The sequence below is a fragment of the Venturia canescens genome, chromosome 1 (assembly GCF_019457755.1).
Source record: "Venturia canescens isolate UGA chromosome 1, ASM1945775v1, whole genome shotgun sequence".
In the NCBI taxonomy this organism is placed as follows: Eukaryota; Metazoa; Arthropoda; class Insecta; order Hymenoptera; family Ichneumonidae; genus Venturia; species Venturia canescens.
Genome location: NC_057421.1, coordinates 28007836 through 28035000, shown reverse-complemented (window position 1 = coordinate 28035000; position 27165 = coordinate 28007836). Strand labels below are relative to the sequence as shown.

General features: G+C 39.3%; 2 protein-coding genes across 2 annotated transcripts in view; one reads left to right on the top strand and one right to left on the bottom strand.

Annotated features, from left to right (window-relative positions):
• Positions 1 to 26962, top strand: part of LOC122417425 (uncharacterized) — a 47889-nt gene extending 20927 nt beyond the window's left edge. The window contains exons 2-4 of the mRNA XM_043430932.1: positions 19756 to 19898; positions 22419 to 22851; positions 24628 to 26962. Of these exons, the coding sequence (XP_043286867.1) occupies positions 19756 to 19898; positions 22419 to 22851; positions 24628 to 24821 (770 nt within the window). The 3' untranslated portion in view covers positions 24822 to 26962. The remainder of the gene's footprint in view (positions 1 to 19755; positions 19899 to 22418; positions 22852 to 24627) is intronic.
• wmd (serine-threonine kinase receptor-associated protein wmd) overlaps positions 1 to 27165 on the bottom strand; it is a 76334-nt gene that overhangs the window by 31879 nt on the left and 17290 nt on the right. The gene's annotated exons all lie outside the window — the stretch shown is intronic.

The window sequence follows — 27165 nt, the reverse complement described above, 5'->3', positions numbered from 1 at the left end:
AAACCGTGAAATTCGGTGGTATACAAAATTCTGAGGGTGTAAATAATGGAGTATTTTACACGACGTAAAAAAAAAATACAAAAGTGCACGTTCATGATAGATTTCGTAAAAAGTAAACGAGAAACGTCAGTATTTATTCATAAAGATTCAGTGTAAATTTAATAACTCGATTTTAAAAATCGTCCTTTTTCATCTGTTTTCCAAATGTCCGAAACGCCGCCATCCGCCATATTAAATTCTAACGTGACGTCACTCCGATGGTAAAAAATCTAGATTTTTATCGTGCGCTCTGGGTTATTTTGAAATTTTACAAGTTATTATCACGTTTGCGGATTATTGTCATTGATTTTATTAAAATCGCATCATGGAAGACGGTTTTGTGAAAGCAGAAGGTACAAATCTACCAATGATAAATACGTTGATGGCGGCGATGAATCGACTATTTTTATGGCGTTTTAACACTTGTATTATTGCATTCAGGCACAAGACACCAACGATATACATCACAACTCATTATTTTCACAAATCTTGTTACTTGGTCCTTCGCAGTCGTATTGTTTACTAACGGAGTGACCGCACAAGCCGAAACAGCATGGCGGGGCTAGCGTTTCCGCGCGAAAATTCAAAATCATAAATAAAAAATAGTTTTTAAGACACTTTTCGGTCTCATAAGATGAAAATGAAAATTCTACTGGTTCATTACGATCTCAGGATTAATTTAAAACGCTTTTCAAAAAAAGGTGCAATACCCTATTCATTGGGAAATCCTCCGCGATGGAAAATGTTCATCGTCGAATCGGCTGATTGTCAGATAATTGAATGAACGCTGGAAATAATTTAGTGGGCGAATATTGATTGTGGAATGTCGTTAATTGTTTATGGAAGAGAAAAATGTGTGTGGGTGTGCTTCATGCGGAGCGACCTGCACGAAAATTATGTGGTAACTCTCTCGCCAGGCACGAGCTGACACCGAACCCTCATTTATCTGTACGTACACACGAAGTAAAGACAGTTGTATATACACACATAAAGCCTCAAAGGTTTGGGAGAAGGACGAAAATCTAGACGGAATTGGACGCCCTCGAAAAACCTCTCATCCTGGATTCCCCCCGTGGTACCGACGGTTCGACATTTTTCATCAACTTCTTGTCAAGCTACCGTGCGACAAGACAACAACCGAGATTTTTCCTCCCGAGTTTCTCTACCAAAACGTACCCGGGCCCAGCGAAATTCGTCGTGAGATTTTATCTCCGCTAACATCTTCACATTCTGGCTGTTTGGCCAGGAGGAATCGTTTGATTCCGTGCCAATAGCTCGCGGTAACGGACTCTTTCTCTTTCCCCCTCTCGCATTTGGCTCTTTGGCCTTTTAATTGAATTGGCCTCGCGAAAATTAATGGGAGCCTGTGTCGCCGCATGCAGCGTGGATACACCCTGACAGGCTTAAGGGCATGCGTCAAATCGTTGAAAAGCTTCATTCCTATGGAATTATGTCCTTTTAAGTTTTTACCACCGGACGAACCTTTGAAATATAAACGTGATTACGCATATATAAATGCGTACTCTATACACAACAACCCGTCACACGGTCCATATACGACCCAATTTCGTAATTCAACTCATCGTTGAAGCACTTCTGCTGCCTGGATCACACCTTCGTTCTAATTAATTTTATACTCCCAAAACTCATTTTCCTTTGACGTTCTTAATGCGTTCTCGAACATTTCATAACGTTATAATAAGAGCAGTGGAATTTGTACAATCTCATATAAAATCCGGAAGTCAATCGGTGAGTAAACAAACAGAAACAATTTTATACGATAAATTACTATGTTTTTATAATAACGTCAAATAATGCGCAAAAGTTTGAGGGAACCATTACCGCAGTCCGTAGTAAATAACGCGATGCGCTGTATAAAAAATGGAAAATCAACTATTTCGTCAGGCAGAAATTTAGTTGGTTAGTTAATAAATAAGCAAATTTGTTTGACTAAATTATACATAGAATATACCGAACTTTCTTTCGAGGTGGACATTTGCAGGAACAATTGATTTGGTTCGTCATCGATAAAATTTAGTTAAGCTACGCGAAGAAAAAATCCGACAGTCAAAACTACTTGTTATTTTCCACAATTCATGTTGGCTAATATAATAATGCATTTCAACAAATTTTGGGTTATATTGAACCGACTAGTATGATTCGATTTACAAAATATTATGTATTAATCATTCTCAACAAAACCGTTTGGATACTTCAGTGCTGTATATTCAGACAAATATATATCATAAAAGTGTATGACAATTAAGTAGAAATAAACAAATGTTTCGAGTTCTTCGAACAAAAGATTTGCTTTCACTCGTCCAGTTAATTCACGAGAACAAAAATTTAGTGATTCGAATAAATGAACTTTATGTATCGCAAGCGGATGTGTTAGTTACATCAAGAAACAAAGATCAAGATACTAAAGACATTTACTTGCTACAAGGATTTTTTTTCTCACTGTACATAATTTGGTGAAATGAACACGAATTGACTTGAATTCATGACAATCGATTTGCAAACGCGCGAGCGTGTTAATTGTTCACCTGTCGAGTTCGATCGTGTACGCCGTGAGTGCCTTTAATAATCGCAACTTGGAGCGATCGGCGTCGCGAAGCACAGCCGCGAAGTCTAGCAAGCTAACGATCGCCGTCTCATTACCTAAATTGTTTGTATGTTTCGAGCCAGTTATCGCAATTGGTTTACGTACTTTTTGTGCTCTTATCAGTGAGCCGTTGGCTCCCTTCAATCAGCACGAGAACGAGACGAGAAGCGAGCTCCGTAAATTTCCACGGTAAATGGACGTCGCACATAATGAGTTTTACCGGTGCGTTATGTAGGTCTCGAAATTTTTTGATGAAAAAATTCTTGGCTCTCTCTCGCGTCGTTCTCGTTGACTTTAATGCTTGAGCGGATGAGCTGAAGGGGCCAAGGCATCGCCTCGAGCAACTTTAACAAAGACCGTGTGTACCGACGACTGTTCCACTGCCTGGAGCGAGACACCCGGAGCGGCGTGTGTATGTATATAGAGGAGGCGGTAATTATGCGATGTTCTTCTTCCCCCGCCGCAACTTTTCCGACGAACAGGATAAAGCGGCTCGATAGACGATGCCAAGAAGAAATTGATAAAAAGGGACGAAGAAGCGAGAAGAAAAGAGAAGGAAGGAGGAGGGGAGGGAGCATGATCAGGGACGCTCGAGCAGACAGTTGTCAGAGGAGATCCGAGATTTTCAGGTTTCTGTATGAAAGGCCTTAACGTTTAACGACTCGCGGCAATGAGAGTCCTGTGTATGCCTCGTTCGAGTATACACGCGAATGTCTATATCAGTGCGCCTCGTGACGTTCCCTTTTCACCGTCACGGTTCGTCCCATTCCCTCGTTTTATCATTCCAAGGAAGCCGGCCTTTATGAAAACTCTTGTCACTTTGGCGGGCTCCGCAGAGCCAGAATTAAAGGAAATTCCTAGGGTAAAGCTTGATGGCAATTTCGTACCTTAATTTACTCTTGAGAGTACAACGTCGAAATCGCTGCGCTCGATCTTTGACGAAAATATCCTCGACAATTGACGTGTCATGAACACAATGAAGTTTTTCGAGGGAATTAATTTAGTTACTGAGTTTTGCCGTCGTGGTTCGAATATTCGTAGCTTGTATGTTCATTAGCTGCGGCCTTTGATTCCACAGGTGGAGAACTCGCTTAATCCGTGGCTCGACAAAGAGGCAAATTATTCATTAAATACGACAGCGTCAAAGAGCCGACACTTTTTCTCCCTTTTATATGCAGGAAGGCTCATTTCACATCGACTTGGACGCGCCATCTATGCGCGCTCATCAGGCTCTCTCATTGGGAATTTTCGTTTTATAGTACCGAGATATTCCGGTTCATTCGCCGAGTATCATTAACTCGTATCCGGCAAATCCTTCACTATATACGTTTGATCCAACGGCGTTTGGGTTCGTGAAATTTAATTTGAGAAATTTAAGGTATTACGACGAAAATAAAAAAAGTCATCGATTACGATAGCTCCGATGGCTCGCACTCGATATCCTTTTTATTTGAATTCTGGACTGATTATTGTCGACTGGAATCGTCAGGTCAATCATTAAGGGGCCCACCGAGTGTGAAATTTTGAGAAAAAAATCTTTTTTCTGCATATTTCGACAGTCTACCTTTAAAAATAACATACTGAAATTTTAAATGAATCTTTCACGTAGCTTTTGAGCTACAGCCTTTTCTAAAGAGTAGCTGCTCAGCGGTTAGAAAGTTACGTTTGCTGCGGGGTCCACCTAAGTTATTGTTCGGGCTCTGTTGCGTCGTCGTAAACAATTATCATACGATATACGAGTTTGTGCCTTTAAGCTACAGCCTTCTAAAAGCTGCAAGCTTTGCCGCAGTTGTAACTCGAAGACAAATCATCCGATCGCTTTGATTTTTTTTCACTTTTCTCGCATATGTTTATCCGTACCCTCCAGTTTTTCGATTGTATGGAAAATGTCAATGTGGCGTGCCAAAATCATCCATTTTTCGAGCGAAATTCGACATTTTCATTAAAAACTCTGCCATTTTGGTAAATTTCAATTTTTCATCACAATCGAGGGGTCATTGTACCGGAAATACCTTCTAGTTTAATAATCTTTTTGGTTTTTTTTTTATTCCAGCCACGGGGGAGTTCGCAATCGCTGCAGCAGTGGAGGACTCTTTTTGTGACCTGGGAGATAGCGAATAGCTCGCTCAAAAATAGAATTCTTCATTTGAAAATTTTACTGTACATTCATTATTTATACATAAATATATCCCCCCCATTTAAAAACATTCCACACAATAGTTTTCCGGGTGGGGATCAAATGTTGGGATAACTAAAATATTTCGAACAGCTAAAATCTCGAATTTATAAACTTCGAATGATAATATGGAGACGGATAGATTCGACTAGAGCTTTCAATGCCGAAAATAAATAAAGCAGAAACTGCAGGGTTCGAAGAACGTTTACATCGAAAATAGAATGTAACAATCGCCCATAGGACGATGATTAAAATATCGATTTTTCGAAAATTTGACTATCACTCTTTCGGTTCATAAATTACTACAGTCAGCGATACTGTGAAAATTCACAATTTTGAAAATATAATAACGAAAGACCAAATATTACTGAGGTTGAAATACTCAAACACCAAAAAGTCGAACAGTCAAAATAGCGAAACGTTAGAAAGTCGATCGATCAAAATAAAGAAATGCAGTGGAGCTCCAAATATACGCGTCTCACTCACTCACTTACTCAGACCGGTGATCTCCAATTTTAAACATCGCCATTTTGACTTTCGCCTTTTCGAGCTATCGCTATTCCGCATATCTAAGTTTTATATAGGCTCGAAAAATTCACTTTCGATTTTTTGCTACTCTATATTCTGGTCTGTCTGTAAAACAATTACTCTCCATTTTGAATTCGAAAATATAAACTTTTGACATTCGGATGGTCTGTTAAAATTGCATTCGAAATGAAAACTATTGAAATATATATTTTCGGGTAAATATGAATTCAAAGAAGGAATTTTTGATTAAACACGCAATCTGCTGAATAGTCGATCGGGAATAAGAATTTCGAATTATGTACTTATTTTTCTCCAAACTGATATCACAACTTTTAAAATTTCGAAATATCGACCGTTCTACAATTCAGTTATTCGACATATTGAACCCCACCCTAGTTTTCCTTGAAAAAATTTCCAAAAATCGGATCTTTTAGGCTGTCACGCACTCACCCAGATAGATATTTTGCGCTAGAATTACAGCAATAACACGGCACGAAATTGAATTTTGAAACACAAATATGGTATCTTTTGCCGCCGCATAAAGCTTTATTATGACGGCACGGTATTGCGTTTAATACCGTAAAAAGAATCACAATACGCCGACACGACGTGCCAATTCGTAATAGCAACAGAACGACAACAGAACAGCACGCTGTGCCGTTGTATTAACCGAATAAGCGTGGGTAATGTAACAGCAACGAAACGGCAATAGAACAGCACGTTGTGCTGCTGTATTGCCAGCAAAAGAACAGCACATCGTGCTGCTGTATTGCCAGCAACAGAACGGCAAAAATAATTTTAACAAATTGAAAAAAAGCGGCCGTTCCGAGGGAGACTCGATCCCGGGACCTTCGGAGTCCTAGTCTGATGCGCTATCCACTACGCTACTAGATGTCTTATAGTTTAGAAACAACAAAACTTCTATATAAATCTTGGTTCACAATTTACATATAAATTTTGTTAGTATGTAAGTACAATATGCTGATAACGGAGTACATACGGCACTAGATTCGAACTCCGAAACTCCCGGGGTCGAATCTCGCTCAGAGCGAACGATTATTTTTTTTCGATTTATCTACATTATTTTGGCTGGCAATCCAGCAGCAGGCAGTGGTATCGCCAGTGTGAAGGCGATACGAATAGAATACCAAAAATAATTTGAATAAATCGAAAAAAGCTATTCCTCCGTGATTTATATAAGAGTTTCGATGTTATTAAAATATAAGACGTTTAGTAACGTAGTGGATAGCGCATCAGACTAGGACTCCGAAGGTCCCGGGATCGAGTCTCCCTCGGAACGGCCGCTTTTTTTCAATTTGTTAAAATTATTTTTGCCGTTCTGTTGCTGGCAATACAGCAGCACGATGTGCTGTTCTTTTGCTGGCAATACAGCAGCACAATGTGCTGTTCTGTTGCTGGCAATACAGCAGCACGATGTGCTGTTCTATTGCTGTTCTGTTGCTGTTACATTACTCACACTATTCGGCAATGCAACAGCACGGCCTGCTGTTCTGTTGCCGTTCTGTTGTTGTAACGCATGCACGCGTATTGCCGACATCTTGTTAATATTATTTTTCACAATTGTGCTGCCAAATTTACCAACGTGCCGTTAGTTTGCAGCTCAACTCGGAAGCAAAATATGCAATATTTACGTCATGCTATTCCGAATCGTAACGTCGTGTTGCTGTAGTTATTCTGTTTCTAATTTTTTCACAGCACGTTTGTCTATCTGGGCAGTGGGCCCCTTAACGATGTATGGTACAAAAGTCTAAATAATTAGAAATTGATCACATTTGGTGATAATGTTCTTCAACATCAAGTGCGAAAACACATTTTTTTCAAAATTTTCTTCTGCTTAGTTATCGAGTAATTACGCATTAAAGCAGATTTCTCACGCCCGGAATGTTTACCTATGGAAACGCTATGCTTATACACGTGAACTTTAGTGATCAATTACTCGATAACTGTGTAGAAAAAAAATCTTAAAAAATTTGTATTGTGAAATTTGGCACTAAAGAATACGTTCGCCAAATTTTATAAAATTCTAAACTTTTTGAAATTTTTTATGTTTTTAGCATGGTTTAGCATGGCAACATTGTAAGCCTGTACGAAATATCCTCAAGTGATCAACTCAATCGGAGATTATTGGGAAACTTTTTTTAGTTCTGCTTCTTTTGTTGCACCAATAACACAAATGATGTAAAGCAATTCATTCATATGCAACAGTATTTTCTGAATCCTCAGTGAAACCACGTTCACGATTGGTTAATATCCCTGGGTATATATACCGCAGATCGGAGCCAGCGTGATAGCCAATCACGTTACGTCCGCGACGTTCATTTGTTTTGCGGCTCACCGTGTGTTCCAGGCCCCGATCCCCGTTCGTTTCTGTATTCCCTTCTCGCTCTTGGCATCTATATATACCAACGCTCTATAACCTGGTATATCCAATTTTCTTTGGCGACGATCGATTTCTCCAAACACACACACCCAGCTCGGCTATCTACCTGGCAATATGTATACACATATATTTACCGCTTTCGGTGCGATGTAATCCTGTTCTCTCTGCTGGCAAACAGAGAATCCCTCGTCTCCGGCTACTTCCCTTTGTATGATGTATATCCTCACGTGCGAACCGACCTCGATATAATTCGAGCCTTGTGGAATAGACAACACTCGGATTAAATCTGTACAAGCCTTTTCCTTTCCTCGGGGCTCGTAAACTCGTGGAAAAACGCTCTTTGTCGCGTGGATTTAGAAATGAATGAAGCTTCGAATAACTCTTTTTCCAGGGGAATGCAGTTTCTTTGTAAACTGGACGATCCACCTCTCAGCGTAATTAAAATACTTTTGGAGAACGGGGAGGGGACGCGTGACTTGACGGCTGGGGACAAGGACTCGGACACGAGTTCGCTGCGATGAAATTCATCAATCTGTGCCCACACAATCGCTCTTTGATGTACCAACGGACGCTGTACGATTTTCGTAGATTTCTCGGTCGGTTCTCCTCGTGAAAATATTGACCCTCGGCATGGAGAGATAATTATGTGAATATAATTCGGACACTGTATCAGCGATGATAGCTTCCGCACCAAGAACATTGTATTTTCATTTTTTTAGTTGAGTGAAACAAAAAGTAGCTCATTAAAGTTTAAGTCAATGAAGTTTGAATGTTTGGAGTGAAAAGCTTCAGAGCTTCGCGCTATGGTAGGTCGAAAGCCTTAGGAATTTTCCATTAAATCTTCTCTCCGCGGTCCCTGATCGACTCGTCCCATGGCAGCTGAAGAAAGCTAAGGAAGCACGCCCGGTGACATGGATTAGTCAGGTTCCTCTGCAATTTCCCTCCGCCATTTGAAGTTTTGAATGTGCTGATTTCCTATGAAAGACACTGCTTGCGGTGACCGGCGAGCTTTCGAATTTGTCTTTCGAAATTAAACTGCGCTCGGAACAAAACCGGTACTCGGAGGGGTGACCGCGCTTGCATCGGCTCCGACAACGATCGTTATCAGATCGACAGTTTTTATAACTTTTCGATGGTGCTCGGGATCCGAGTTTCTATACACGGAAAAAACGGATTCGTCTTGGACAGTGAGGAATATATTATTTTTCAAGAATTTTAAAAAGCACCGATTACAAACAGCATCGTATTTTTCGAATTTTCCAATTTTTCGTCCCTTTTATTCCAAACAGTTTTGTGTGGATAGCAAAAAGTGTGATACACGTGAGAACTATATTTCGTTTTGTTTTCGAGTGTTCGTGGCAGACTAGCAGACTTTCAGCATAGTCAACTCTATATGACGCTGAAGTTTGCAACGTTGGAGTCCAACGAAATGATTTAAAAAAAACCTCCAATAATTCGAGTAATTCTCCAATTTTATTTTTTGTCGAATTCGCAATTCGTGGTTTTTCAATCTGCACTGATACTTCGTTACGTAAATAATTGGTCAATTACAAATGTTTTTTTCGTTCATTTCGTTGGACTCCAACGTTGTAAACTTCAGCGTCGTAACTCGATGATAAATACACGAATATACGTGTGAGATTCTCCCATGCATATAGTTTTTCTCAGAGTCTCCCGAGCATACTTTACATTATAAATATTTGAAGCGACTGAAAAGATTTTTTACTATGCTTATAGAGAAAAAGACTCTCGAGTCTTTTGAATAAAAGGTATGGGTATCGGTTTTTTTATTACTAAGGTGAATAAAACAATTCTTATTACTGCTCTTCGAATTAATTCTGCAATCCAGTACGAATATACTGTCCCCGAGATGGTACTTTCCTCTAGAATTTTCGGCCTCGTTTTCTCCGTGTATAAAAATAAAGAGCCCAGTGTCTCGAGTGTAGCAAGATCGACCATGGCTTTTCTTGGTTCTCGTGAGCAGTGGTTTCGAAAAATACTTTTGAGGCATCTCCTAAAGCATTTGTATGATTATTAGAGTAACTGCAGCTAATTCGGCATGACATTTTTCAGGCAATAGCCCATCTCAAATGCTCCGTCCTGCTTCTATTTATTTTCTCCGCGCGAAAGCCAGAGTTTTCTTAAAATATGCAAAAACTAAAGACTGTAAAAGAGTACATACATTCATCGTTCCATCAGACTAAGGCGAGTTATTTAGAGAGCGACTCCGCATGCTGCACGTCTTCGTGACCTATTGGACTTGAGAGAATAGTCGTTTAGCTATCAGTAGAAAGGGTCCCAGTCGAGTCAGACACGCGGACGCAACGTGTGTAGCCGTTTGCAGCTATTACGAGCTTACATTTGACGTGTGATGGCAGCCAAAAATACAAAGTTGATTAACGAAGCACTTCGTGCAAGCCGTGCTATTGTGATGAAGATTGCAAAAGTATTTTAACGATTTCAAATTAGCTGGAGAAACTTTATTCGGATCAAACTCATTTTATTCAATTACAGTGTCCATACTCGTTGGGCAAAGCCAGCTTTAGAGAATTCGTTGCTATTCAAAAATAAACCTCGAAGAGGTTGGATTCGAGCGTAATTTACGTGTTTACCTGCGGTTACGTTAAAGTGCTAGTGGGCTCCAGGTGTTCACACATTCTTGGCTCCAGGTGTCTCGTTAATTGGAAAGCGCATATGCAATCCCTCCTCGCCGAATGACTAACACTGGCTAATTTATACGCTAGAAATAACACCGTAAAATTTTTAGCTTTCTTCGATCGCGAAAATGCCAGATCAATTCAAGCACACACGACCGAAAATTCCGAATTTTGTGTTCCGAGACACGAAAAAAAATTCATTTCTATTAAGGTTTTAAGCCCCAAAGTTCTCTCGAATCATGAACAATTTGAAAAAGTTCGTCAGCAGTTGATGCCCGTTCGTTGATAAGTGCCCGAAAAATGATACAACTTTGGAGTGAAAAGATAAAAAGAAACGTTTTGCAAAACTATCTCAAAATTCCGGATAAATTTGCTGTGTTTTATTGCAAAGCGTCTGCGGTCTTCAGGCATTATATAAAACATAAGTTTTTTTTTTATTATAACTCGTTTACTGTTTCCTGATTTCCGTCTCATTCGACAGCGATCACATCGGACTCGTTTTTTTTTAAAAAAAAACCTTGCTGAAAATCAAAGGGCGAAATCGCAGGACGAAAGTTTAGAGTGTAAAAGCTTTGGGTCAATGTTGGACAAAATGACATGGTAATGTGTACAGACAAAAAGCAGCTTCGCTACACGTCGCGTGTGTTTCTCCATCTTGCGCAGTTTCCTTGTTCGCCTTATCTTGAATAATGGAAGCTTTCCAAAGCTCGTTGCCACGTCGTAGACGAGAACTATGTCTGACGTTTTTGCCTATAATAGTATCCCTAAGAGAAGCAGAGAAACGCTGCCGGGACACCCTCGCAACACATCGGAACTGAGGGACTTAGCGTTAAGCTTATGTTAATCCTAAAATGAATATCCTTCATATATACGTATGTGTATGTACTAGAAAATCCGGCTCTTCTCGACTTCTGGAACACGCAACTTGGGCGTAAGAGGGCTCTTGTAACGAGGGCAAAATATTTTTTTAAGACTTTACGTCCAAGAATCGAAAAGCGTCGATCATCGATCTTTTATCAAGTACTTTTAACTTCATCGTTCCACATAATCGAGGAAAGGGCTGAACCTATAAAAAATAGTGTTAGTCAACCCAGTGAGCCAAAGTCAATTCAGTGAACCACTGAGAATGCAAATTTTATTATGACTTTTTGCAAATTTTTTTTTCATTTTTACTATTCATGTACCGGAAAAATGACAGAAGAATATCTATTCTCCGGAGAGTTACCGGATTCGTCGTTTGCAATAAATATTTTCTGCATCCTCCGCAATAATCATAAAGTCTTCCGGTACAGAAACCCAGCGGTTTCTGTACCGGAATTCTCGATACGTAATGTTCCCATCCTCGCTCGCAGTACAAAAAATATATGGAAAAACAAGAGTGAACCGCTCGTATATATAAGAACAATGATATTTTAATCTAGGAGCAGGAAATAAATGGAAATTTCGTAGCGGCGTACTCGAGGAAGGTTACACTTGACGTGTCGAGAGGAGAAACGATGAGAAGCACATTTACTCCGAGAAACTGTACCGGGAACGACGACAATCCATTGATTTATGTCTCGCCCGTTTGAATATCCCGCACTCCGGAGCCAGCGTTCCAATGGATATATCCGTGTACACATATTTGCTGAGGGAAAGCAACGGGCGCACACATGCTACGAGAGTTTGCCTGCAAACGATCGTCTCTAAACTCCACGAGAAGCCTTTCATTATTTATTATCACTTAATGGATCACACTGTGCTCGAAAGCCATAAGAAATCATTGGCCACTCGACTATTTACTCGATGTGCGATCAACTCGACGAAAAGTAATGTAAGAGGCTTCCTCGACGCCCCGGAGCTTTTCTTTTCAGTTGGTTTTTCAAGATACCTCGGTGAATATAAATTTTTAAAAATTTATTACATTCTATTTATTTTCCACAAACAAGGATTTTCATTTTATCGTGAAATACAGTAAATCTGGAGTTTGAAAACGTCGGTTTTTCAATTTGCAGCTATTTTTCTCTCGCGCTCGTAGCTTCTTAGTTAGCGGGATACACAACTTTAATTATTCGTGTTCTTTGATGTGCTCGAGTCCGGAGAATCAAGCACGAAACTATAGCACCGACTGAAACTCGTCGTTTGTGTGTTTTGTTAAACTTGGCTGGCGGAGGCCGGGACGAGCTGAACCGTTTCGCAGCGAATGACAACGATGATTGAGCACGATTGAACGAGCAAATTGAATTTCCAAAAGCATTGATTTCTTCATTTTATAATTATCTTCCCTTCTACTGCCTCCTTTTATATTTGTTTTTCGGTTTTTGCGAACCGATCCGGGATTTAGTTTCGAAAAAGTGGATTCGAGAGGAGCCGCTCCTCGAGATGAAAATCTAAAAAACCACTTTGAAAAAAGATCACAAAATCGGCCTCGTTTATCGACCCTCCGAACTCGAGTGCCCCGGTAAAATTGCTTCGAATAATAAGCTAATTAGCGACGACTGATATTACAGGGAATTTATAAACAAAGATCGCGCGACCCAAGTAATCGTGTCATCGAGCATTGGTCAACGAATGATCGAATTGGCCAACACGCTGCGAACAAGCTAATTTATAAAAGGAGCTTTCGCACCCGTTGGAATATTTGTACACTCGGAGCCGAATGTATAAATGCAAACGATTTTTGACACGTGAACATAAAATTTGTTGAATGAATGAAAATATTATTGGAACGTTATTAAAAACGCTGAATATTCCTGCACTTTGATTTTCTTTTTTTGCCCGAATTCAATTGTGATTTATTCTCATATCTCCATGGATTATGAACTGTTTGAATAACTCTTTTACCTTCACTGTAGTCGTGCGTGATATATGAGACGTGAAAAATAACGAGAGCTTGTTATTGGGCGATTCACAGTGTGAGCGAGAACTCAAGGTAAATTGAACGTGCTTTTACGCGAGTGAGACTGTACGCGGTGCATGCACTCCACTGTTGGATATCCGGAAGATATATTGAAAGCGATTCCGGTCCACCGAAAGCGCGCGATGTCGACTGGCGGTAAAAGGCGTGCGGAGGGTCCGGCCTTAATTAAATTTTGGTCGATTAATGACCGGAAGGCTAATACGCTTCCGCAACAATGCACTTCATTGGTAGCTCATATTTAAATTACTATAAAATATGTATGCTACGTTTGGGAGCGAATGACTACAGCGACGCTGTGTTTTGCCTCGATTGTGGCGTAATTGGAATGAGAGAAAAAATTTCTATACTTTTCCTGTTTAGCCGGGGATTTTATCGTTTTCATTTTTCTCTCATTTTTTTCGTGTTTTGGGGCGATGGAGGGAAATATATTCGATCTGCTTGATCCTTAGGGGGAAATGATCCCACTAGGATCGAGTGCAGTGCTGAGAATTTGGAAAAAGATAAATAAACTCGGCAAAAGTGACTACTCGGAGGGAGATGCTTGTAAAATAGGAGCGGAAGAGGCACTCGAAAGGGTTCAACAGTAAATTCCTGGCACTTGGCGAAGAATTGGAAAAAATGGCAAGAGAAAACCGAACTCTTGACTCGACGAGCTAACGAAAGAACGTCGCAGGAGTTTGTAAATTCAAGTGGATTTGCTCGCGCTACTGGGCAAATTGAGCGACGAACTTTGTGCCCTCATTGGCTCCGTGAAACTCGTGAATCATTCCTAAACGTCAAAGTTTTACCGTGAATATTCGGCGAATTCACAAAAGCGTGAAAAACTTGGTACAAACTTTTTTTTACAAAGTAGCTCATCCAAAAATTCACAAAGTTCGATCCCGACTCGAAGCATCGTTGTTTTCTCGAGAACTGAAACTTCTTATCGACCAATGCAGCACGACGCATCAACGGTTAAGGGGATCCGCAATAGAAAGTCAAAAAATCGATTGTTTTCGGGAATGTTTTTAGAAAAGACAGAAATAACTGACCATAGCGAATCTTTTGATACAGTTTCAAGGATATTTCAAAAGTATAAAAACATTTATTCAATGTGAGAAATACTTATTTGTACATGTTTTACGCTGCGTACAATGTGAAGATCGTAATTATTGTCTGCAACAAAAATTCCAAATTCTTTTTCTATTTTCGTGTATTTTCCTTCCATATGAACTTATGAAAACCCGAAAAAATTGCGAAATTATTGTTGAAGTGATGTTCTTTTTCTTTAGAAGTAATTTTTTTTTCCAAACTCGTTAAAAATATAAAATTTCGCAATTTTTTCGTGTTTTCACAGGTTCATATGGAAGGTAAATATATGAAAATTGTGCGCAGTTGAGAAACTTCGACAATCAGACTTTGCGCCTAGACCACGTACGAATTAGTATTTCTCACATTAATCAAATGTTTTTGTACTCCCGAAATGTCCGAAACTATCCCGAAAAGTTCGCTATGGTGAGTTAATTCCGTCCATCAAAAAATATTCGCGAAAACAATCGATTTTTTTGACTTCCCAAAGCAGAACCCCCCCTCAATCAAGTTAAAAATGACGCATTGATTGTCAAATGGAAATTCGATTAAAATCACTCACATTAGTATAGAAAACTAGATATGTCCGTCGCTCGTGTTTCCAAATTGGAGAAACACGTGTAATTAATATGAAGCCAGCTGTAGCGTCGACATGGAAACACTGTTGTGGCACGGAAACGTGAATTTAATGCACAAATATTTAGGTCACTCGGTTGCAGTTGTTTGGAAGAGTAATAATGCTGGCACAATGCATGTGCCATATCACAATGACCCTTGGGCAGCAAGGAGAGGTATATTTTGTGAGAGTGCTCTCTCTCTCTCTCTCTGCCAATGGCAATAAGAAATATGGCGCGAGCAGTGATTCGTGATCAGCACGTAGAATACGAACTATCTTCTGGCGCACTTACCACAGCGTCACAGCTTTAGCTCGTGGTTTTCTCTCCTCTTTCTCCTCTCCCGCTCGTCGTTGGGCTCTCTCTCGTTTCTTCTAGCGAGAATTGAGAGAAATCGAAGTTGGTTATACACGGAGAATGGCGTGAACGTGGCTAATAAGCTTAACCCGAGTCAATATAATGGAGCTTCTCCCCCAGGCTCTATCCACGAAGTCTCGTGGGCTTGAGCACATATAGTCGAGGTCCAACCGAATCTCGACTTCATTTTCGGACTCGAAATGTCCTACTTATTTTTCACCGCAGTCTCATTGCGACTCCACATCAAAATAATCCTTTCAGGATTACGATAAACTTGAGATACGAAAATATATGTATAGAACGATATAAATGCCATGGAAGAATAATGTTGATAATTCAAGGGAAAGGAAAAAGAACGAAAACAAAAGATATTCGCGTGTGTATTTCTTCGTATTTTTATTATTCTCCCGTTTTTATTGCCCGCTTTCTCGTTTCTTTCCGGCAAACTTTTCGGCGGTTGTTTACCTCCGCGCCCCTCCCCTTTTTTGTCGTCGTTTCCTGATCCCATTCGGGCCTCGAGGGTCAGTTGCGATCGTCACGGACCGCGAGAAGCATGCGCGAAACACGGCCGACCGTTCCTTTTATTTCTTACGAATATTATTCTTTGTTTTCGTCTCATCAGTGAGAAACAGTAACTTGCGGGGAATAAATATTATCGCGAGGCCTTTTCATTTATCTTCGATAACAGGATTCGGGAAGTAACTTCAATTTTTGAGGTTAGTTTTGCTTCGTACAAAATTTATATTCCGATGTTCGCAAGTCAAAGTGAATCTGCGAATATCTCGACACCTGATCGACGTACGAACAGCTCCAGGGAAAGAAAAGTCCATAAAAACTCGAGCTTTGACCCCAAAGGAACGAATCTTTGACGAAAAATCTTCAAACAAATCTCCATTTTTTTCGGCTATTTTATGTTGAAGTTAACGATCAATTGGGCATACGTTTAAGGAAGTTAACGCGAATCTAATGCAAACCAAAAATTCCAATTTGAAGAGTTGAAATTTGGAAATATTCTGGAAATATACAGCGTGGATCTGTTCCCTGAATTATTACAGGATCTACCGTCTAGTTATCGAGAAAACAATTAACGAAAATCACATTTTTTGAAGGGTTATACACAGGCTTTTATAGCAGGCAGACTTCCTGTGCGACGATTTGGATTTAAAGAAATAGGATCCTCCCAACTTTAAAGAGCCAAAAACGAGAATAAGAAAATGGAACGTTTTTCGATATCAATGATGTGTCTTGAGAAAGCTTTTTTACCAGTGAAAATCACTTGGGCATGGAAAAAGAAAAAACTTATTTGAGGTTAACGAGTAATAACGACACAAACGGTGGAGAGCAAAAAAGTTCATTTGCTTTTTTAAATCACAAGTAACGCATCGTCTTCCTTTATAAAAATTCCAGCACCATTTACGTTGAAAAAAAAACTCGCATTTCCGAGCTTTTTTAATGTACAGCAGAAGAACGGTGGTCACTTTGACCCGTTAGATAATTATTCGTAGAGAAAAGTTAAACAGTAGCGAACAAGCACGAATGGTCAGACCATACCGTATGGCTCTCAGTAAATAAGCAACAGAGGGTTGTTTCGTTCTGAATCGACCTGCCACGCCACAATCCCGAGGAGAATTTTGACGCTTCAGGAGACATTGATTGTCCGGTTACCGGTGACAAATTCACCCCTCTTGATATATCGTAATACACCACGGACGAATGAAAGTGCGTACGAGTGCGCGCGCGTATTCGTGTGGATATTGGTCGACGAACAAAAGTGATTGACGTGTGCCAGCTATTGTAGAGGATTCGAATATCGTCATTCGTCTCTCTCTCTCTCCTGTTCTCCATTCGTTCCGTCAAGTGGTAAACGACGCTAACGTCGTCATCCACATATTCGCTCTTTCAAAATGCTCCATGTACGTACACATTAGAGATCATGCTATTTCAGAAACAGCGTGCGCGTGTGTGCGAGCGTATGCACGTGTATCTGAAAGGAAATATAGCTAATATACACGCAAAAGCCATTTCAGCCATTCCGAACAGCCACGATTCCTCCCGCAAACCGCACAAATTCCAGTTGTTAAAACCCACCGAAGTCAAACCCCGAGAGCTGCGTACATTTGCGAAATAAAATATCGTTACGAAATATTCCAACGAAATAATTCCACCTCTTAGAAATCTGGAGACTTGCCAAGAACGATAAAGAGGCATGCATGAAACCATGAAATTCCGGGGATCAGAGTACTAATTAGTCTCTTAATAAGCAGGATTAATCAGTTGATACGTATATTGCCGGAAAAAAAAAAAAAAAACAAAATGAAGCTACAGAAGTTTTTTTGAATTTGCAGTGAAAACAGATAATTGGAAGCATAGAAATCAGCGCGAGCCAAATAGTCTTTCGCGCACAGATTCTTTCATGCCCCGGAGTGTTTTCCTACCTCTCACAATTATTATTATTATTTTTTTTCTCATTCGGTCTTGGCGAGCAGGTTCGTTAGCAGTTTCTGCCAGTTGGCAATATTTTTTCACATTCAGAAACCTCCGCGTGCTTGCATATCTGCGCAAACTGTCTTTCTCCATACTCGTTATCAAAGAATTTTTTGACGTATTCTCGTCATTACTGTTATCATTGTATTCGTTATTTTTGGAATAATTTCTTGAACTCTCGTCCTGGGGAAACGTACAATTTGTCAATGACGTTACAGAGAGGAGAATACGCACATAATACGGAACATGAGTGATGAAACCTTCGAAAGAACAGAATTAACGGCCACTTCCCGTCCCCGTGGGTCGGAAATGCTCTCTCTCCCTTCGCTGAGTTTGTATCTGTCCCTTGTACACAGAACAATTGATTAACGAGGTTCGTTACAGCCCCGGAGAGGTCCTAATGAATTTCTAATTAGAGTGATTCTAATTAATCGAAACGCTGGCTAATGCAAGAGAAAACATCGTTAAATAAATGTTCTCTCTTTCATGTTTCATCTCCTACAGTCTGCTATTGCTCTAAGGGCACTAAAATTTGTACGAGGAGAGAGGAATCAAACTTGGAAAGTTCAAACAAACTTGTTACTTCGTGTACTGCATAATAATAATGGAAAAGTAACAAAAACGCGCACTGCTTCCTTGCAGTTCTCGTTTTCAATTATAGCCCTTTTCCCTCCGGACGAAAATACGTTTCCTTTTTATCGTGTTCGCCGAACTACTCGAACCTCGAACCAGTACTCGGCAAAAAAACTACCATTTTTTCAGTTTTTCATAATTCATGACTCCGCGAACCCCCTCAATGAACACGAACGCGTTGACGTGTGACATCTTCCGTCATCCGCTTCGTAAGAATTCGGCCCCTTCTAATTGCCATCGTTCTTAACGTCCGTAGGCCCAAAAGACGAGAGTTTTCCCTTTCGCTGCGATCAGTGGGTGAGGGATATTCCTTTGTCGTCAGTTTTCTCGGAAATCATGGTAATTGTCTTTTACAGTATTCCAGAATTCGCCGCGTAAACTTTTTTGTTTACTTATCGTAAGATATGCTTTCGTTCGGAAATCGAGGTGCTCGGACTTTGTAGTGGAATTCAAGCCGAGAATATAAGCAACGTTTTACGTCGCTGTTCATCGTGTTTTCTCGAAACCACGTGTCTCTTCTCCCACCACACGAATATATACACGATAAAGGTACACAATATGGGCTTGGGTAAATTGCCAGAGAACTTGAGCGAGACGTACTATATACAAACGTAAATATGTATACAACCTCTCGTGCTGCGAGCACAGAAGAGCGAGGGAGCAAGAATCGATGCACACGACTCTCGTCTTTTCTCTTCTGGCCAGCGCCAAATTCTCACACTCCATTCCTCTCTCTCTCGCGCACTTCCCCACTTCGTGGATACAGCGATGGTCGTTTTCCGCACTAGTGAATCCCATCCAGAAATCCCGGGACAAACCTATTACGAGCCAAACGTCTACCTATTAAAAGTACAAACGTATGACTGTTCGCATTTACTCACCCATCAGCAACAACTCTTCTCTCCTCTCGTTTATTCCTCTTTCGCTCTGATAATTACGTTGTGTGAAACAAAAAAACACGGACCCTCGGCTAAAAAGAGTTTGCGAAAACAGGCGAACGCTCAACCGTTCATTTTCACTTTTACGAGACTTGCAAATAGAAAATGGAGCAACTTTTTGTTAACACTCGACCAAGTTGAGTGCGAAAATGTGAATTGTAATAACGCTCGACATTCAACGGCAGGCTTGAAAATATAAAATAATTAAGGCAACACAACTTTCGGTAGCCGCTCAAAAATGACATCTTTTTAGTCAACATCTGAGCTCGTTCAGCCAGACAATTTCTGCAGTCAAGGTGACTCGAAATTATTGATGTTTTGTTATTTCACGCACTAATGATTTCTCCCTTTTCCAGCACCCACAGGAACCACTGACGAAATTTTACTCGGCCAAATCGATATAGACGTTCAAGAGGACGACCAATCCAATGAAATAACTGCGGAACCTTTCGAGAAAAAATGCATCGCTGATGGCAAATCCTATTCTCACGCTGAAGTGGTAAGTTGCAATAATTCATTTAGACTTCCCATTTTGGAAGGATAGTCTGGGATTTTCGATTTTGATAATTCGACGATAAATACGAGCAGCATCGCTGTACGAATTCTACAATTTTCCTGCAATTAAAAAAATCGGGTATTCGCTAATTTGCTTTTCACGACCGAATCCAACAGCGAATATAAAATATTGATTTTATACGACGCTGAAGTTTGCAACGTTGGAGTCCAACGAAATGAAGGAAAAAAACATTTGTAATTCACCAATTTATTTATTTCACGAAGTATCGGTGCAGGTTGAAAAACTACAAATTGCAAATTCGACAGGGAACGAAATTGGAGAATTACTAGAATTATTGGAGAGTTTCTTTTTTCATTTCGTTGGACTCCAACGTTACGAACTTCACAGCGTCATTTGATTTTTATTATCCTTCGAGAAAAAAAATATTCCCGTGAAGCAATTATCTGAAACCGGCAAAAAACCTGAATTTCCAATTGTTTTATGACACTGTTTGCTACGCTGGAGTTTAACGAAATGGAGGTAAAAAAATATTGGTAGGTCCTGAATTTTTTATGTCACGAATCATTTGTGTAGGTTGAAAAACTAGGAATTGTAAATTGGGGAGGGAAAAATATGGGGAAATTACAAATTTCATTCTCGTTCATTTCGTTGGACTTCCAACGTTGCAAAATCCAGCGATATAATTATTTTTGTCCTCAATCTCTTTTATATTCTTTTTCAAAAGGTCACGATATTTCAGAATTATGAAAACTCATCCAGAACCAGGATTAAGAAATGAGATTCTGGGCGCAGCCTTTCCTGCACAACTGGCGCAACGACAGAGGGAAAATATTTGAAAATAGTACCACGAACACCATCTCGATGTAAAACTCAACCTCAATTCCAAATACTAAAATACGCCTGCTCGAGTAATAAAAAATAAGAGAAAAGAGCGAATTGAAAACGTGCTTCACGTGCCATTTAAAACGAAGGGAAAAAGTGGAGAAATTGGTAAAGAAGTTAATGTGTAAGCGAGGAGGTGGCGTTGAAGGGTGGAGAATTCTCTTTGTACGTGAACGTGTTAATTGAAAATATGCGCTGTGCGGTGTAAATAGTATCGGAACGTAAAACTTTTTTCTAAAGTTTCCCTTTATTAACGAATTTTTGTAATTTATCTGCTCAAAATAGTTCCTCCTCAGTTCAAAGGCTGACCTCGATGTTTTAATAATCTCGTAACACCTTTTCAAGACCGGATAGAAATTCATAAAGTGTGTCAAAAATGAATGTGGCTGTGGAAGCTCTTCCTCGTATTCAATTATTGCTAAGATAGTAAAAAAGAAAAACTCCATCGGATTGCATTCTCAAAAGCTGATGCACCGAATTAAAAGTCCCATTTTTTGTAGAAATTTCGATTACAATCGAATTTCAAGCCCTTCGTTGTACGGAAAAGCTACGAAAAAAACGACGCTGAAGTTTGCAACGTTGGAGGCCAACGAAATAAACGAGAAAAAAACAACATTTTTAATTCTCCAATTGTTTTGCTCGCCGGACCATTTGTTTAAATTGAACAACTACGAATTGTAAATTAGGGAGGAAAAAAAGGATAATTACAAAGATTATTTCCTTCGATTCGTTGGACTTGAGCGTTGCAAACTTCACCATCACACGAAAAAATCTATGCGCGAAAATACTTGGTCTGGTGTTCAAACTTTTTAGTCCATTGTGCCGAAGCGGCTTTGTAAAAATGTAAAATCATACACCAAGCGTATAAAATGTCGAAAATATCTGCAGAGAATCGACCATTTACATATGTTTGTATTTGAGTAAGAGTTGGATAAACAAAGTATCGTAATTTCGGAGTAAAACTTTGGAGGCTTTCGAGTTTCCGCTTAGTGCACACGAGAGAAACTTGATCCGGAGCTTTTTCCAGCATCGAGAAACACTATGAATATTTATCTGTACGTGGAGAGCTCGGCAGAAAGAAGTTGGATGGAAGGACTGCAAGAGGGATGCGAATGCGCGTGAACTTTTTGCATGTTTTCCACGTGCACGAATACTACGGGTATATTCTCATTAGAAACGCACGTGATACTAGAATCCCGTGTAAAAAACTGTACGAGAAACGAAAAAGAACGAAGCTCCGCGTAGAAAGGTGTGTGTGTGTGTGTGTGTGTGTTAAAAAAATTGTGAGAAAACAAAAATTTCAAATAAAAGTGTTGCTGCATAAAAGGCTCGACAAGTTGAAAATTTCGAGCTCTGGAATTCTCGTCGTCATCGTTCTTCACAACTGTTTTCAGTTGTGTTCAGTCAAAATGTTTTTACTATTTTCGAGAAGTGGGAAATATTTTCAAAGCTTTATGGGCTGGGAAAGAAAAATTTGTTGAGCGAGATCGTGGCGAACAAAATGAAATTTGTTTATCCAACAAAAATGATTAATTAAGAGAAAATTGTCGACAATATAACCGTTTAATGAAAAAAAGTTTGTGAAAAATTGGCTGAAAATCCATTCTTTTGCGTTTTCAGGTTTATTACGACGCTAATTCGCGGTGCATATGCGTCGCCGGGAATGTCTATTGTTTTTGGCACGGTTTACCACCTCCCACCACCGATTCATCGTTCAATGATGGAAAAATCCACAGCGAGGAGGAAAGTGGGGAATCACGTTCGAGCCAATCGACCGAATCAGCTTGCCAGGACTCACCGAGTTTGTCGAACGACACGAGCGACGAGAACTCACCACTTCCGTCCCAGACCACGAATCAGGACGATTTGACGGATACGTTCAATAATAATGAGAGAGAAAAATCGGAGGAGGACGTAGAGGAGGAGGAGGATGACGATTCGAGCAACGAGGACGATGACGACGACGCGTCCTCGGAGGAGAGCACCGAGGAAAGTGTCCCGACGAGCCCGAGAACGAATCCACCGATAACTCCGATCACTTGTGTCGTCCTGGGTAGGCGATCAAATTTTTTTAACCTCCGATCGAATTCGATGAGATTTTTACGCTCGTATTAAACAGGTTCACGCGAATCTAATGGAAATCGAAAATTCCAACTTTGACAGCTCAAATTTGGAAATGTGCTAGAAATATGCAGCGTGCATCTGTTCCCAGAATTATTATAGGACCCATCGTCTAGTTGTCGAGAAAACAATTAACGAAAATCACATTTTTTTACGGATTGTACACAGGCTCCTATGGCAGGCAGACTTAAAGAGTCAAAAACGAGAACAAGAAAATAGAATGTTTTTAGATATATCAATGATGTCTTAAGAAAGCCTTGTTATCGGTGAAAATCATTTGGGAATAGAAAAAGAAAAAGACTTATTTGAGGTCAAGGAGGGTGGATCACGAAATCAAAATAATCAGAATTTTATCAAATTTCGTGATAACATTCTTTGGCATCAAGTACACAAATACAATTTTTTTCAAATTTTTTTACAGGGTTATCGCATAATTGAGCGTTAAATCGAAGTTCTTATGCACGAGATGTATAACTGTATATATGTAAATTCTATGTTTATACACGTGAACTTTAGTGTTCCATTACTCACAAATTTTTCCATTATTACAAATTTCCATATTGTTCCATTATTACAAATTTTATTAAATTCCTATAGTAATTTTGAAATTTTTAATATTTTTAATATGGTTTAGCATGGCAACATTGTATCGTCGCAGTAAAAGTAATAACGATACAAACGTTGGAAGGTTTGACAACACCACACGAGCCAGCTGGTTTAAAATATAGATATGCATACGCATATATAAATAGAAAATGGCTGTTGTCACATTTTTCTTAACGATTTTACAAAGAAAGTATTTTAACCGTTATCATAATATTGAAAATTGATCAATCTCAGCAGATAAGTTACACATAATTTTAATAATTGTGATAATAAATTTTAATCCTTTCTTTGATCGTGAAAAGAGCAAAAGTTCAGTTGTTTTTTTGAATCACGAGTAATGCACGATCTTTTTTAAACTTCTTTGTTTCCATGTCTACAGAATTTGTACACTTTGGGGACAGAGACGCTTCGACCATTTAAAATCCCATCATTCGAGAATCCTTTCACTAGTTCAACCTCCATAGGATACAATTTACATGGCAGCTTAAACGAAATTGATCAGGATCAATTTCCGCTCGACTGTATTGGGTTCGCAATTTTTAATTAACGGCTGAGCCAATCTATTTCGTTAAACTTTCGCCTACGGGCAACCTTTCGTATCGTTGCTCACATTCCGGGAGCTCTACAGCCGGAGAATAATGTTGTAAAAAAATTCTAATCAACTTAACGAGCTAATTTTACACCACAACGTTAATTACCTATCGCCCCAGAAATAAAGCGTAGTGAAACGCGCACAGCCTCCTCTTTCGTTATACAAATAATTCAAACAATCCTAAAGTGAACTGCAGTTTCAGAAAAAACTTCATTACCGTTGTAAAATAAATGCAACTCTCCCCAAATAATTTGCTCCCCCTCAAAGTCACGAGTCTTCAATAAAATCGTTAAAAAATAACCGCACCTTTTTCGTGCGCTTCCCAAATATGACAGTGCGAATGAAAAAATGTTTTTTTCTCCCCAAAACTCCCTTTTCCCCGTGGCAATTGTCTGATCCTAACCTTCGTATAATTCATACATAATAAAATGAAAAATGCAAGGTTTTATCGAAGTGTGCTTGACCCATTAAAACGAAGCGATAACGCGCGTAAACGTTTGATAATTGCAGATAGGACATATCGCGTGGGGGAGGTACTACCGCACAACACCGGAAACTGCATCGAGTGCAGCTGCGGTCCCGAAGGTCACGTGGTCTGTGCGCCACGCGATTGCGTCTCGATCGTGCCGCACCGTGACTACAGGGAGGAAAACTTCCAGATACCGATAGCTGGTGATTTGCGGGGTATCGACGAAAATTTCTAGACGCGGGCCGACGAAATTCAATCGACCTGCCTCCCGGTTCAGCCCCATGTCCCTACGGTGTCGTTTTCTCTCTCGGGAAATCGAGCTAACGAGAGAATCCCACGAACGCTGTTCCCAACGTCGTTTACATAATATAATGATAAAACGTAACTACGATATCGACCGACGCGGCGAGAGACACGAACAGAATTACAGGAGCACACACGCGCGCGCGAGCGCATCGCCGCGTATTTTTTTCGGAAGTAAGAAAACAGAGTGGAGGGAAAAGGAACGGCGTTTACGATACGTGGGAACAGTTACCGAATTCACGAAACGAACATCGAGTTATCAGACACACGCGAACCCGCGTCTTTTTCATCTCTCTTCAATAACGCGTGCCTTCGTTCTTATTTTATTTTCGATACTATCTTCGTGGCTGATCTCATCCACTCTTTTCTAGCTATATTCGCCCTTCCTTTTTATTCAGTTTATTTATTTACCTATCACGATTGTAAGAGAGACACGAAATTGGAAAAAAGATAACGCTTCGTTCAAAAGCTCATCGGGAACTTCGCCGATACGGAAAAACAGAGTTTTCAACAATTTTCCCATCAAAATCCAATCAATCTGAGAATATCGATTTCAGTTGTCGCTTCTTTGCAGAGAAAAAGCAACGGGACATTCGGTTTTCGTGGGAATGCTATTCGAACAGTAATGAAATTTCATTTTCGAAGCCACGTTGTGAAGAAAAGATTGATGAATTCAGCCACATCTGCGCATAGAATTTTTCCTATAATTTCATTGATTTATCAAAGTTTTTCGTGTCCGTGTGAAAGAAAAAAACGATAAAACGGACAGATGAGTTTATTAGTCTAGATTTTTCTATGATATTCGTCATTTGAAAATGCGAGAGGTTTAACCTTGGACAACTGAACAAATGAAGGAAAAACAAAATTAATCCTGTAGCTCTGTAACGAATTTAGAATTGTATACTTGAAATAATTTACACGACCAAACTCGAGGCGCGTAGAGGAAAATTGATGAAGGACATGTCTCAAGGATCGTTGTTGTTGGATGAGATTCTTTTCCCAATTTTAACCACGCGGCCTCAAAAATTCTTATTACAGCGGTTTATTCGTTGAAAAAAAATAAATAACAAAGTTTGAGGGCCACGTATATATAATGATATAAATTATACAGTAAAGTGTATTCTACGTAGACATTTCATATCATGAAAATAATTGTATCGTTGCTGAGAATGATGACAAAAACTCGGGTGCTCTATACAAAAGACGATATTTTTGTATTGAGAGGATTATTTCTTCCCTTTGAAAGAATAATTTTCTTCGTTTTTTATTTTTCAATAAAGCAAAATAAATTAAAGAATGATTATCCTCAGTCTGCAAAATTATCGAAAACATTATTTCGCTTTTTTCGAGTGGAAACTGTTCGAGCGATTTAAAAAATATTTTTCCACTCAGGAGGCGCTTTTCAAGTACGACGAAACAAAATCTTCACAAGATAAAATAAATTTTCATAATTTTTCGTTAAAAAGTTGTTGATTTAACGATTCGATTGAAAAATCACTAATTAACAAACATTTCAGAGCAATTGAACCAAGCTGAAGAAATTTAAAGAAACTGTGAAGAAAAAAAAAACGCTTTTCGCCATTTTAACGAATTTTTCGTACGGAATTTTATAGAAAACATCCTCTTAAACAACAATCAATCGTTTTCGTATAGTAACCCATAATCATATCACGGGGAGAATAAAAGCGGCAAATTATCACATAAGAGTTAAATGGAACGCGTAAAAAAACGTAGTTTATCGACCTTAATATGGAAATGTGTAATTACAACTCTTGAATAGTCCTAAAATGATGAGCGATTCGGTGCCATGCACAGTACGTACGATATACCTTAAAAAATCATTACAATTAGATATATACACGTAAATATATATATATACACACCTTTAGACGATTAACGAAATATACACCCGCATATAAATGATATATCAAAATGAATACGAGGAACCAAAAGTATCAATGAATATGAAATAAAGAGTGTGGCGAATGTACCTCTATTATTTATATAACTGTACACTCGTGCGTTATATGTATGTATGTAATTAGAAATAAAAGTAGAAAAAGTCGACTAAAATATTTAAAAAATTCAAAATAAATAAACCCTTAGACGATTGAAAAGATTTTGAAGTAGGAAAAAATACTGAAAAATGCGAAATCAAGCATAAAAAAGTGTTCGACAACGGGCGTCATCTACAGTGGCGGAAAAATCCTCACGATAAAAGAAACAACTTAAAATTTCACATATCTACTTATAAATATATTGTGTATGGTGCAATC